At 35.9% G+C, this 12,807-nt stretch overlaps 2 protein-coding genes across 4 annotated transcripts in view; both read right to left on the bottom strand.

Moving 5' to 3' along the window:
* hecw1b (HECT, C2 and WW domain containing E3 ubiquitin protein ligase 1b) overlaps window positions 1-7,406 on the bottom strand; it is a 33,985-nt gene extending 26,579 nt beyond the window's left edge. For both annotated transcript variants that reach the window (XM_026205680.1, XM_026205679.1), the window contains exon 1: window positions 7,200-7,406. In XM_026205680.1, coding sequence (XP_026061465.1) covers window positions 7,200-7,244 — 45 coding nt within the window. In that variant the 5' untranslated portion in view covers window positions 7,245-7,406. The remainder of the gene's footprint in view (window positions 1-7,199) is intronic.
* Window positions 7,407-9,395: 1,989 nt separating this feature from the next.
* LOC113045345 (C-C chemokine receptor type 4-like) lies at window positions 9,396-10,856 on the bottom strand. Of its 2 annotated transcripts, none has more exons than XM_026205682.1 (2): window positions 10,710-10,856; window positions 9,396-10,609 (listed from the first exon to the last, which is right to left on the bottom strand). In XM_026205682.1, exon 2 carries the CDS (start codon window positions 10,576-10,578, stop codon window positions 9,514-9,516), a length of 1,065 nt encoding a protein of 354 aa, XP_026061467.1. In that variant the 5' UTR covers window positions 10,579-10,609; window positions 10,710-10,856; the 3' UTR covers window positions 9,396-9,513. The 2 variants fall into 2 exon arrangements, with proteins under 2 accessions (XP_026061467.1, XP_026061466.1); XM_026205681.1 differs by having other exon boundaries at window positions 9,396-10,612.
* Between the last annotated feature and the right edge of the window lie 1,951 nt (window positions 10,857-12,807).

Raw genomic sequence — 12,807 nt, forward strand, 5'->3', positions numbered from 1 at the left:
ATTTACAGACATTAGGTTTCATGACTTCCTCATCTTCTGTCTCTGTTCACACACTGACATGCTTTTCTAAAGACAGAATTTCCTGCATGTCACTGCTCTGAAAGAACAAGAGGCAGTCAAGCAGCAAATAGCAGATGTGGTGGGACCCAGATACATGTGTAGCCCAAACCACAGGCCATGCGCGTCTCTGTGAGATGTCAAGATCTGTGTGGAAATCAACCTGGGTCTTGTGGTTTTCTGTGCAGTAGAGATGGATTAGAGTGATCGAATAGTAATCCAAAAACTGTTTATCCATTATTGAGGTCAACCGAAGAGTTTATTTTGATTTTCTTTCGACTTTCTTTTTTTAAATATTTTTTTAGCTGTATTGTTTTAGTTGAAACAGCACAGCATGGGGACACCAAGGTCATGAGTCCAATTTCCCTGGACTGTATGAATTGAAAAATGTGAACATGATCGCAATGTTAGTCTTGGGGTATCCCGCCAAGTGCATAAATGTAGATGTTACAGGAGATGAATTCAGAGACAAGGCTTTCCCAAACATGAAGACTGCATGAACAATGTGGGCCGGTCTACTGTACATACTGAAATGTGTTTGCAATAAATTTAATACCTTAAATCATTTGAAAAAGTCAAGAAAATTACTATTATTTGTGTTCAACGTAAGAGTTTTTTATTTGTTACCTACCATGGCTTTCATGATGTAAATAAGGTAAAATAAATGAAAAGAAAATTCACAAAGTTTAATCAAATACAATGATTAAACCTATCTCTGGCCAAAAAAGTTTATTTTTAAATTGTGGCGAGCAAAAACCTTTATAGTAACTCGATAACTGATATAACTGCAACATAATATATTATGTCATGTTTATAGCATCTTTTAATGACTTTTAGGACGAAACTAATTTACTGTTTTTCCACAGAACACACATTCTGCTTTAATACAAAAAACTATTGTCATTAAAAATGCACTAGATCACACTATCAATAATATGGTTATCGGTATCAGTCATTTTCAAAACCGATTTGCCGATAATAAAGTAATTTAAAAACATTTAAAGAAAGTTTTTGTCAGAGCCCTTGTTATTCTTAATTTTGACATTAATTGTCATTTTTATTTTTCATAAATATCATTTAAAAATATCGGTTATCGATTTTCTTGATCTGTAATAATCGCTATCTGCATCAGCCCTGAAAAACACATAAGGTATCGATCTACCCCTAAACTACATGGCCATCAAATACTGAATGTCACTATTTAATAGGGGTTGCATGACTACTGATTTCTACTAGTCTATTTTTTATTAAAAAAATACTCGTGGTTCATACTACTGTAAATGAAAAGACATTAAATCAATAAACACTTTTTAATTCATAGCCTTATGCAACAATTACATATGTAGATTGTCAAAACTTTATAATTATGACATTACATATAAAAATTTTCATGTAACTGCCAGTATTTGTATCTGTAACAATCACAACATTTTTGTATCTGCATTCGGATACAACGTAGTACAGTTACTTGATAAGTCCGTTATGGCTATATTTTTTTTCATAGTTATCACTGAACAAGTATGCCATTTTAAACTAAAATAATTATTAATTTCTAAAATAATATTGATCATGCAAGCAGAGAGATTATTTGAACATGACTGAAATTACGCATTACATTACGCAGAACTCTTTAAACGAGCTTAATGTTTAGTGAACTTCACTAAACAAATGTGTGTGTGCCGCGAAAACCAGCAAAAGATAAAGATGCAAACATGTAGGACAAGTAGAAAATGTATCCGTATCTATTAGCCTACTCTTGAGAGAGAACTGGTTTGGTGTTTGAGAGACTGAGACGCGCAGTGCGGCTGTTTGATTGGTGAGCGCGCTGTGCTTATTCCATTCATTCGTTTCATATCGTAGCCTAAAGTTTAAATTATTGCCTTTTAAATATATACAAATAGTAGAACGTGTATTTATGTGTTATAGGAGTGATATTACTCCTGCCAAGCTCTGATTTCTAAGAGATGCACGAAGAGACAACAGCAATGCTGTGTTTGATTAGCACTCTTTTCACTCATAAAGTTTACATTCATTCACTTCACACTCGTAACTTTAGAGCTCTCCATATAATATTGCACTGATCCCCTGGCTCAGCTGTTATCTAGCAAACACCGGACTGTGCCAGCTTCAGCCAAGTATTCAGGCAGAATTATTCCTTGTCTTTGATTAGTTTTTGACGGAATAAGGTATTTGGCTTCAGGCACACCCCTATTTACATATTAAAATTTTACATGCAACATAAATAAGGTCATAGAAAGTGAAAGTTATGTGACATTCAGCCAAGTATGGTGACCCATACTCAGAATTTGTGCTCTGCATTTAACCCATCCGAAGTGCACACAAACAGAGCAGTGAGCAGTGAACACACACACACACGATATTAAAGGGGTCATATGATGCTTTTTTTTAAAGATCATTATTTTGTTGATTTGGTGTAACAGAATATTCATACCAAACCAGTGTATATTTTCATTACGATATTAATTTTTAATATACTGCCATACCGATGTATTTAATTACTCAATGTTCGGAACGAACGTTATACTGCGCCACGGCTGTGTGACACTGTTTCAGATGGACCCTTTACAATGATGCACTTCTAAGCAGAGGGTAAACACAGCAGTGCTCTGGTGTTACGTTACAGGGAAGATGGATGCTGCAGAACTAGTAGAACATGACACAGAAGAACTTATGCCAACAAGGGCAGCCAGGTCTGTTGTTTGGAGGTTTCTTGGTTTCCAAAAATCGGATGTCGACCAAACAACCATTTTATGCAAGTGCTGTTGGGCTAAAATTGTCGCCAAAGGTGGCAAAATTAGCAATTTGCTCCAGCATCTTAGCCACCTTAGCACTACTTAAAATAATAACAAAACATAATAGCTGACTCAGAAGTGCCAGATTGCCAATATAGTGTAATATTATACAATTTAAACTAACCATGTTGTGATTTACAACCATACCAGCTTCCATTGCTATTATCATGACAAAAATAAGATAAAAGACAAAAATTTCTGTTGAGTTGTAAATAAATGTATCAAATGTGTGGTAAGTAAATACTGTATACCTGGGTAACTCGATAACTTGGTATACCTGCAACATAATACATGTGTCAGGTTTTTACAGAAAGCACAATATTATGCCATTAAAACAAAAATACTGTATAAAAAACAAAATCATAGCATTATTTTTTGTGACAAGTGCAGATGGAGTTATCTTGAGTGACACAATGACCTGCAATGATTGTAGTAAAACAGGAAATGCAAATGAACTTTATCAGCTATTATATTATAACCCTGGGGAGAAGTTACCAAACCATTGTGAATCTCAGCATAAGCCAAGGCCACACTTCCTCCTCCTCCATCCCAGTTTGTATGAAGCCTGCAGTGCAACAAAACTCACACAACATGAACTTGAAGCCCTTGTGACACTGCACAAGCAAAAGATGCACTGTAAACAAGACTAATCCCAGCATTCAGAAACATCCACAAAAAGACAACGCAGCAAATCCAGTTTCACACACAATCATCAGCTGTTTCTGCTTCCTCCATTCAACTGGGAAATCTGCAAAACTTACAGGACAGATCATGCTGAAAAGAGCTTAGAATTCAGAGCAGGAAAATGAGCGAGTGTAAAATGACACTTCAGACTGCACCAAACAAGCAATACATTTCTGAAATATATAACCTATTTGTTCCAATACATAAAGCTTGTCCATCTGCCATGGTTTCAATCTGGCATTTCCTATTTCTGTTCCTGTGACTTCAATATTGTTTCTTGATCTCTGTTCACTCTTTACTGAATTAAAACCCTAAGGACAAAAAATTAAATATCTGTCTGCGGTTAAGGAAGATTTGAATTGCAAAATCAACAGCATTTATGGCATAATTAAATTACAGTACAACTATTCAAATAATGTCTGGGGTCAGCAAGCTATTTTTAAAGAAATTAATACTTGTTTCAGCAGCAAATCAACATATTAGAATGATTTCTGTAGTATCATGTGACACTGAAGACTACAGTAATGATGCTGAAAATTCAGATTTCTACAGGAATAAATTAAATTGTAGAATACATTCAATAGAAAACAATTAGCCCAATTTTAATTGTTATAATATTTCACAACATTTCTGATTTTACTGTATTTTACAAATGCACCCTTGGTGAGCATAAGAGACTTCTTTCAAAAGCATTGTAATTGCAACAGCAGTGTAATAATTGAAAACTTCAATTCCATGACAATGTAAAGCCTAAAGTGACCATTAATTGTCACTAAGAACAATGCAAAATGTTGTAAAGTTGTAAAAAAATATATTATTGGAGTCTTACTAAAGATTTACCAAAAAATACAATTTCAGTTTTTCTACATGTTTAACTTAGTGTGTAGTGTGGCATTTCATTGTAATCATTTGTGAAATTTACTAGTAGCAAGAGTGGGAAATATAAAATATAAAAAATAAGTATCGAATTATGCCACAAATGCTTAACCTGAATCTGCAATACTCCATTTGTTCCAGAATATAATTTTATATTGACCGACCAAAGATTGTATGAGGTTGCACTGCACTGAACTGAAATGCATGTACATAAGGCATGAAAACAGACGTGTATCAGTCAGAGCTTCATCTGCCGTGATTTCCTGGCCAATGCAGGAAGATCACCACAGGGCAAAGGGCCAACCGCAGCACAGCAATATCATTAGCAGACTCTGACACACGTGACCCTCGTAAAGGTTAATGAAAGGGCAGATATCAATTTTTGTAACGAGGTCACTGCTTGGATTAATTTCTTTTTTGTTGACAGAAAATAGTAGGAATGCCAATTCTGATGTTGACTTCATTGTGACACGCTGAAACAAACTGAATCTTCCACTGGGCTCATTTGTGTTTACAAGATGAAAGGAAGCTTTGCCAATGCACCTTGCAAGCACACTGACACAGATAAATTAATTATAATCATTATGGCCCCAGGGACAGGCTCCATTAAATACCACAGTGTGTGTCTGTGTCTCGCGCTGGATGAGATGCATTAGCTCGAGCAGCGTCAGGCTCGCAGAGCCAAACCGAAACCAGAGAATCTTAATGTACTTACATAACGGAGCACGCAGGCCTACAAGAGCAGGATATTTCTCTCCAGAATACAGAGATCAAGCTACAATTCTTTTAGAAAGAAGATCTGAAGTATGTAATCTCCTCTGTGACGTAGAACAGACTCTAGCTGGACACCACAGTAAATATGCTAACAACTTCCATGTATTCTTCATGACATATCTACAGTGATGCTATTTTTGCACCTTGCAGGTTGTTAACCATTGCATACTATGAACATTCCTAGTTTTGTGACCAATTTCTTATGCTCTTCTACTGTACAAAAGCATCTGCTAAATGCATAAATGTAAATGCAGTTTTGAAAATTATAACAGGATGCCACTTGCATTGTATACTGACAGTATTACTGGTTTTGTTCTTCTATTTAAAGTCACTTTGGACAAAAGTTAAATTCTAAATGCTTTTATTGCATAAAATAAATAAAAGAATAAAAAATATAATAAAAAATAAAATAATAAATAAAATAAAATATAATATAAAAAGCTAAATAATCGTATTTATTAAAAATAGACTTTAGAATGCATGTAATTATATTCAATTTACATTTTACATTATAAAAATGCCACTGAATAAATGCAATGCTTTGTGCATTAAAAATGCAATGCTTTGTGATATCAGTTTAGTGGAATTTATGGCATATTATTTAGTATGTATTTTAGTTTTATTATAATTAAATTAATGTTAGATTAAATATATATATTCATAATCATAGTGTAAATATGGGACTATATTTACAGTAAATGTCATGTATAAATAAAAACTTATGAAGTCAGTTCACTCAATAATGTCCACGTCATCATGTGAAGGTCGTTCAGCAGGAAGCACTCCTGCCTGGAAAGGAACAAGGCCTTTTTTTCCTCTTCTGAAGCTTTTCTGATTTTAGAGCGGATCAATAGCCTGTTGGTCTCAGGTGAATCAATACTAATCTACCTCATCTCTGCTCATCGGCTAAATGATTTCTGCTCTTAACGACCCCTGAGTAATGAACACACGTCCCCAACTAAACACGGAAAACCAGCTTATCATCCGTCGCAGACATCAGCTTTTACATCCATTATTGTATTTGCTTGTTTATATTATTATTGAATTTCATCTGGCATTCCTGTTTGAGATGACTTCCATTTGTCATTTGAAGACAGAAACAGCTTTTTATTTTCCATTGTAAATATTTTCATCATACCATACAGCCACAAACAGTTATACAATCAAAAATGACCATCGACCTATGACTGTCTGGGTTCATCATAACTTCTTTTGCACTCACTTAGGATGGGAATTAGGTGTAGACATTTTAGTAGTGAAGTAGTTTTATATATAGATTGTAAGGTTTAAGATGGTGTTTGTGTAGTTTGTGATTTATTTAACGACCCTCAGAGTTTTTTTATTGTAAAAATATATTTATTTTTATCCGAATGAAATGTATTTAATACATTTACTGACAGTATTTTTTAATCAATGTATTTGTATGCCCCTCCCTGCTAACCTTAAACAATCTAAAAAGTAAATATAGTTTTTGATGTGAATATATATATATATATATATACACACACACACACACACACACACACACGTCACATTACTTCACTTGTCATGTTTTTTTTTTCATTTTTAATTATTTTTAATTTATTTTTAAATTGATTTAAAAATTATGGCTTCATATATGTATAAATATAATACACAGACATTAAAAAATGCATATTTTATATGGCTTTAGGTTTGGTGTTGCTGTATCGAGTTTAGGCTTCAGGAATGGATGAGGATGAGGATGCTCATCTGGGCCAAATACACACGCACGTGCACGCCAACGCGCGCCCCACACAAAGACACGCGAGGCCTTGACTGATGACGAACATTATCTATATAACACTAGGCAAAATAAATCGAAACAGCTTTTTAATCAGCATTATTTGGCAGCGCCGTGCACTATTGAAGTCTCCTGACTGTTACCGTACTGTCAACCACTGCCCCTGGCTACAGACGTCGCACATCACGCCTTGCTAGCGGTAACTTACATCGGTCTAACACACATACACTCACCTGGGTTAGTATCACCTGCCGGTGAATCATCACCTTCTCGTTCATATGGCCATTATCCGTCCCATATTAACCCGCGCAACAGCCGCCCTTACCTCACATTTGCCCTGTTTGCTAAGCTACCGCAGGAGATGCTACATCCTCTTTCCTGGGTACCAGGAGCCTGTAACCAATGGAAACGCTCCGTCAGCTTGATTTCTGTTTTTTCTTTTCTCCAGTTATGATCGTGACTACGTCATTCACCCCACCCGCGCACGTACGCACATTCCGCACTGATTTTCTGGACGCTGACTGGATGTCTGGATAGCTACTGGCTTCTGATTGGTCGTCCCTGTGGTGGCTGGATTTGATTGGATGAATAGTTTGTTGGGCTTGGATGTGATTTGATTTCTCACAGGACGCTGTTGGCGAACAAGTGATTCTGGGAAACTGTGTTTTGACGACAAAAAATGATTGTTTGTGAAAAACAGAAATGGAAAGATATATATATGAATTCAGAAGAGATTATAATATTAATTTAAAAAGAGATTTTGAATTAATTTAAAGGTTATAAGGACAAATATACCTCTGTATGTGCACTAGACACATTTATAAACCAATCTGATAATGTTTACTTGTGCATTGCACTACAAATCATATCTGTTTTGCACAATTTCATGAACGTTATTAATGCAAAGATCTTGTACAGTCTCAGATTATGTGTGTAGCCAACAATTTATGATATATCAGATATGTAAAAGTCTATAATTGCTTTTCTTATACTTCTATTGTTGTATATTTATTAGTAGTATATTTATTAGTTTAATTAGTATATAGCCCTGTGGTCCTACACATGTTCACACATGTAGCAGAATGACAATATTTTGATATGATTTGACTTGATTTGTATCTGAAATAAACATGATGAATTAGCCCATAATGCTATTATATGGTTCTTATTTAAAAATTTTATGAAACTGCATGGAAGGATTGAGTAGTCACTGTATTTTATATATGGATATTTTCTACCAAAAAATCCAAATGAAAGTATTCTTATCATTTTAAATTATCAGAATTTATCTATGACAAAGGGTTCTAAAAATAAGTGTTCCCATGGCTCAGTTTGCCCCAGGTTTGGTGTAAGTTGACCTGAGTTGAATCAGTGTGTAAAATGAACATCCTGAAGCTGATGAATAATCTGATAATGTAATTTAATGATTTCCTTTTACAGACAGTCATATTAATTTTCTATAAAGTTAACTTTAACAATATAAAACCAACAAAATGAAGTTTACATTTCAATATTAATTGTTTGTTTATAAATAGCAGTATCTGGCAACACTGCCAGAACTTAAACTGATAGTAATCAAAAAGCCCACAAACATGTTATTGCTGACAGGATACCATTTACTGTAAAGCAAACGTCACTAGTGCAGAGATCTGTAGAACAAGTATTTTCGTTTATGCAAGAAATGGTTATTAATGAAAAAACTATATCAGTAATAGGCCTATATGTATTACTGAATGAATAATAAACAACTGATGAAATTATATACCCCTAACATCAAGTAATGGTGCAATGTGATATAATTTAACAATACTCATTCCTCCAAAACAGAGAAAACATCAGTCTCTTTTAAAGTGTTTAGTGCAGATAATGAGTGGGGTTATTATAGCACAATTTCGACCCAGACCACACTAGTTTTCAAACCCTGGTTACGGCTTTCCATTCCCCCAAAGTGTTTCCTCTTTTCACAGTCTGGCAGAAATGATGCGTGGCTCTAAAATACATTGTCACATGACAGTAAAAGTGCATAGTTGCCAAGATTCAGGGTGTGGTTCAACTTACCCACTGACTCAACTTACCCCACTCTCCCCTTCTTCCATTGAAGATGAGACAGAAGCAGTCTCAGAGAGTGAGGGAGAGCCCACTCTAATAAAAAATTGACAATATATATATATATATATGTGTGTGTGTGTGTGTGTGTTGTTTTAAGTAACATTTTCATTAATACATTTGTTAATATTGTTACTTTAAAAAATATTTCTGATATCGAATGTATTTTTGACAAAATATTTACATATGTAAATAGATACAAGTAGAAAGTAAAATATTACAATTCTTATCAATGCTTTTTCTAAATGAGCTAAAATTGAACTGTCATTAATATGCACCGAATGAGAAATAACTGGACATTAAACTCAAAGGAAACATGACACTTTGGATTCTTAGTTTTTCTTTTTTCTTGTCATTCGTATTTGTGTCCTGCCAACAATACATTTATCAAGCAAAGCATTTCACACATACAAACCACATTCTTGTTAGTCCTGTTCATGTTCAGTAGTCAGTGATTGGGCTCCTGGTTGATGTGGTTTTACTGGTTGTTGACGGCATGGCATAATCGATTTTCAGACACGTTATCTTCTTGGACAAAAGATTCAGAAAATGGGTTTGAAACTTCTTCTCCAAAAAAGTGTAGAAGACAGGGCTGATGCAGAAGTACAGGTAGGCAAAGTTTCGTGTAACGTACAGTGCATAGTCGAGGGCATCTGAGCAGTCGTTCTGCTCTCCAAAGGACTTCTTGATGGCTTTCAACAGGATGACCACATTGTAAGGCGTCCAGCAGATGAAGAAGGTAAAGACGATGACAAAGATGAGTTTGACCGCCCTGCACTTCTCCGCCAAGCGAGTGAACATGATCCTGATGGTGATGCGGATGTAGCAGTACATGACGATGAACAGAGGCACCAAGAAGAAAAGGAAAAACTGCTGATAATAACCAATCAGCTCCCATTTTGTGAGGAAAATCTGGTGGTAACCAGTCATTTCACACAGCAAACCGTTTCCACCCTTCATCACATCGTAAAAAACTATATCCTTTATACTAGCCAAAATACTGATCACCCAGATAACGGCGGATGATGCAAACCCGTACACCTTCCTTCTGCTCTTGGCTGCAGAGATGGCATGGACCATTGCAAGGTAGCGGTCAAAGGTGATGAGGGTGAGGAAGAGGATGGAGCTGTTGAAGCCGATGAAATAACAGCTTCCCACCAACTTGCAAAGGCCTTGGCCAAAGATCCATTCAGACTTGTGGTAGACTGCCCAGAAAGGTAGGCTAAAGGTGAAGATGAGGTCTGAAATGACGAGGTTGAGCAAGAATATGTTGTTAACCGTGCTGAGCTTCTCATATTTGTAGATGATGCACAGCACCAGTCCATTTCCAAACAAGCTCAGAAAGAACATAATGGAGTAGAAAGCTGGGAGAACTGTTGCTCCAAAGTGGAGCACATCGTTTTTCTTGCATAAAGCAACCTCTCCATCTACGACTTCTCCTTCATATGGCGTGTCATTTTGATAATCGAAAGAGTTCTCGAAATATTCATCACTAAAATTATCCATTGGTATCTATCTGGTTGCTGATGTCAGATTTCTGCTGTAATAAAATCAAACAAAAGCAAACACACAATAACACAGTTAATATACATTTGGATTGAGGCTCATTCTGAGCATCAAATATTGGCTTCACTCACCGATGTCTTTGGTAGAAGAGTGTGTGAAACTCTGAGCAGCCCTGGCAGAACTGATACAATCACGTTGTGGCTTTCCGAAAAAACAAAACTCAACACACACATTCCACACATTCCACACTGATTGCCTGCACGACTGGATGTCTGGATAGCAACTGGCTTCTGATTGGTCGTCCCTGTGGTGGCTGGATTTGATTGGATGAATAGTTTGTTGGGCTTGGATGTGATTTGATTCCTCACAGGACGCTGTTGGGGAACAAGTGCTTCTGGGAAACTGTGTTTTGATGACAAAAAATTATTGTTTGTGAAAAAACGGAAATGGAAAGATTATAAGAGATTTTGAATTAATTTAAAGGTTATAAATAAGCACAAATATACCTCTGTATGTGCACTAGACACTTTTATAAACCAATTTGATGATGTTTACTTGTGCATTGCACTCCGCACTGTCTACTCTCATCCACTGGTCAGTCTGGGGACTTAATTGCATTACTGTCACCTGTGTGATCACTCTCCCCGCCACATTACATTTAGTCATTTAGCAAACGCTTTTATCCAAAGCGACTAACAAATGAGGACAATGGAAGCAATCAAAACCAAGAAAAGAGCAATGATATAAAAGTGCTATTTATGCAAAGTTTTTGTACAGTCTCAGATTATGTGTACGAATAGCCAACTATTTTTAGTATATCAGTTATGTAAAGGTTGTTTTTCTTATACTTCAATTGTTGTATATTTATATTTATGTTTAATTAGTATGTAGCAGGGCTTCTGCTTGTAAACAAAAGCGTCATGCAATCTTTTTTAAAACACTTTAATGTGGGTAAGTTTCTTAAAAAAATAATTAATTTTTGAACAAAAATCTGAAAAAAAGACTGACTTGGATTCAGAATGATCGATCAACACCCCAAAGCTTGACTGTAATTATTACCTCTTCATCAGTAAACATTTTATTTCATAATTTTACAGGTTTGATGCTGTTTCATGTCAGATGATCGTGTTAGACTACATTTGTTAGTATCATGTGTAAGTATATAATACCTAGACAGTAAAAGAAATGGACACAGCAACCCCATTGGATTCAACAGAGACAAGTGAATTCAATTAGAAGCACGCACTTTCTGGGGGTCGAGCGTACAGCGCAGACTCAAACTGAGCTTGATGCCGTAGATGTTACGTGAGCAACCTGTAAGTCGTCTAATCGCTGTGCCAAGCGAAATCTGAATCACCACAGGAGCAAATTTTGATAAGTATTCTGATTAATTATTTTGTTATTTTTCATAGTATTTAGTATTAATCGTCCCCCCAATTGTCTCATAGACAGTAAAAGATTACCTGCGAGCTTCTCCTTCTGTCCATACGTTAATTTCGACAACTGTGCGACAGAGAGTCGCTGGATATGACGCAATCATTAGCCTATTTTTACAAAAACTGCTTCTACAGGGCCATAAGGTAAGATACAAGGTAATGGAGCATTTTATAAATTTTTTTGTGTTTCTTTTAAAAATAATTAATGGACAAATGGAGTCTTTAAATGCCCCAGATGTAAAGTCATTTGCTGTCAAAGTGACACCAAAATTAATGGGAGTCAATGGAATGCTAACAGCAGGAGGGGGTCTGCTAATCAATGGCAGCGCCCAGGGAAGCTTCAATAAAATATGAAACGCTGCCCCCTGGTATAGTCATAGACAGTAAAAGAAATGGATACAGCGACCCCATTGGAAGTCAATTGAGACAAGTGAAGCCCGTTTTTAGCTATTTTTAGTACTTCTGTTTCTGACGTGCAGACTCAAACAAAGCTTGACGAGGTAAGCAACCTGTCTGACAGATGTAAATCTTCTAGTAGCTGTGCGTGCAAACTGCCATCGTTAATCTTGCAGAGACGGCGAGCTTGAGTGGGGAGTTCTTTGTCGTGAGTGAGCAGGAGTAAGTATTCTGATTAATTATTTTGTATAGTATTTTAAAATGTAACGCCAGTACGCCATATTAAGTTAATTGCCTGCGAGCTTCTCCTCCTGTATGTACGGTAATGTGACAGAGAGTCGAGTGTTTATGATGCAATGGTTAGCCTATTTTTACAAAAACTGTTTCTATGGGGCCA

This window comes from Carassius auratus, chromosome 27, assembly GCF_003368295.1.
Source record: "Carassius auratus strain Wakin chromosome 27, ASM336829v1, whole genome shotgun sequence".
NCBI classification, from domain to species: Eukaryota; Metazoa; Chordata; class Actinopteri; order Cypriniformes; family Cyprinidae; genus Carassius; species Carassius auratus.

What these genes read in the sequence shown, in the direction of transcription:
- LOC113045345 (XM_026205682.1), bottom strand. Translation starts at nt 10,578, where the DNA reads ATGGATAATTTTAGTGATGAATATTTCGAGAACTCTTTCGATTATCAA.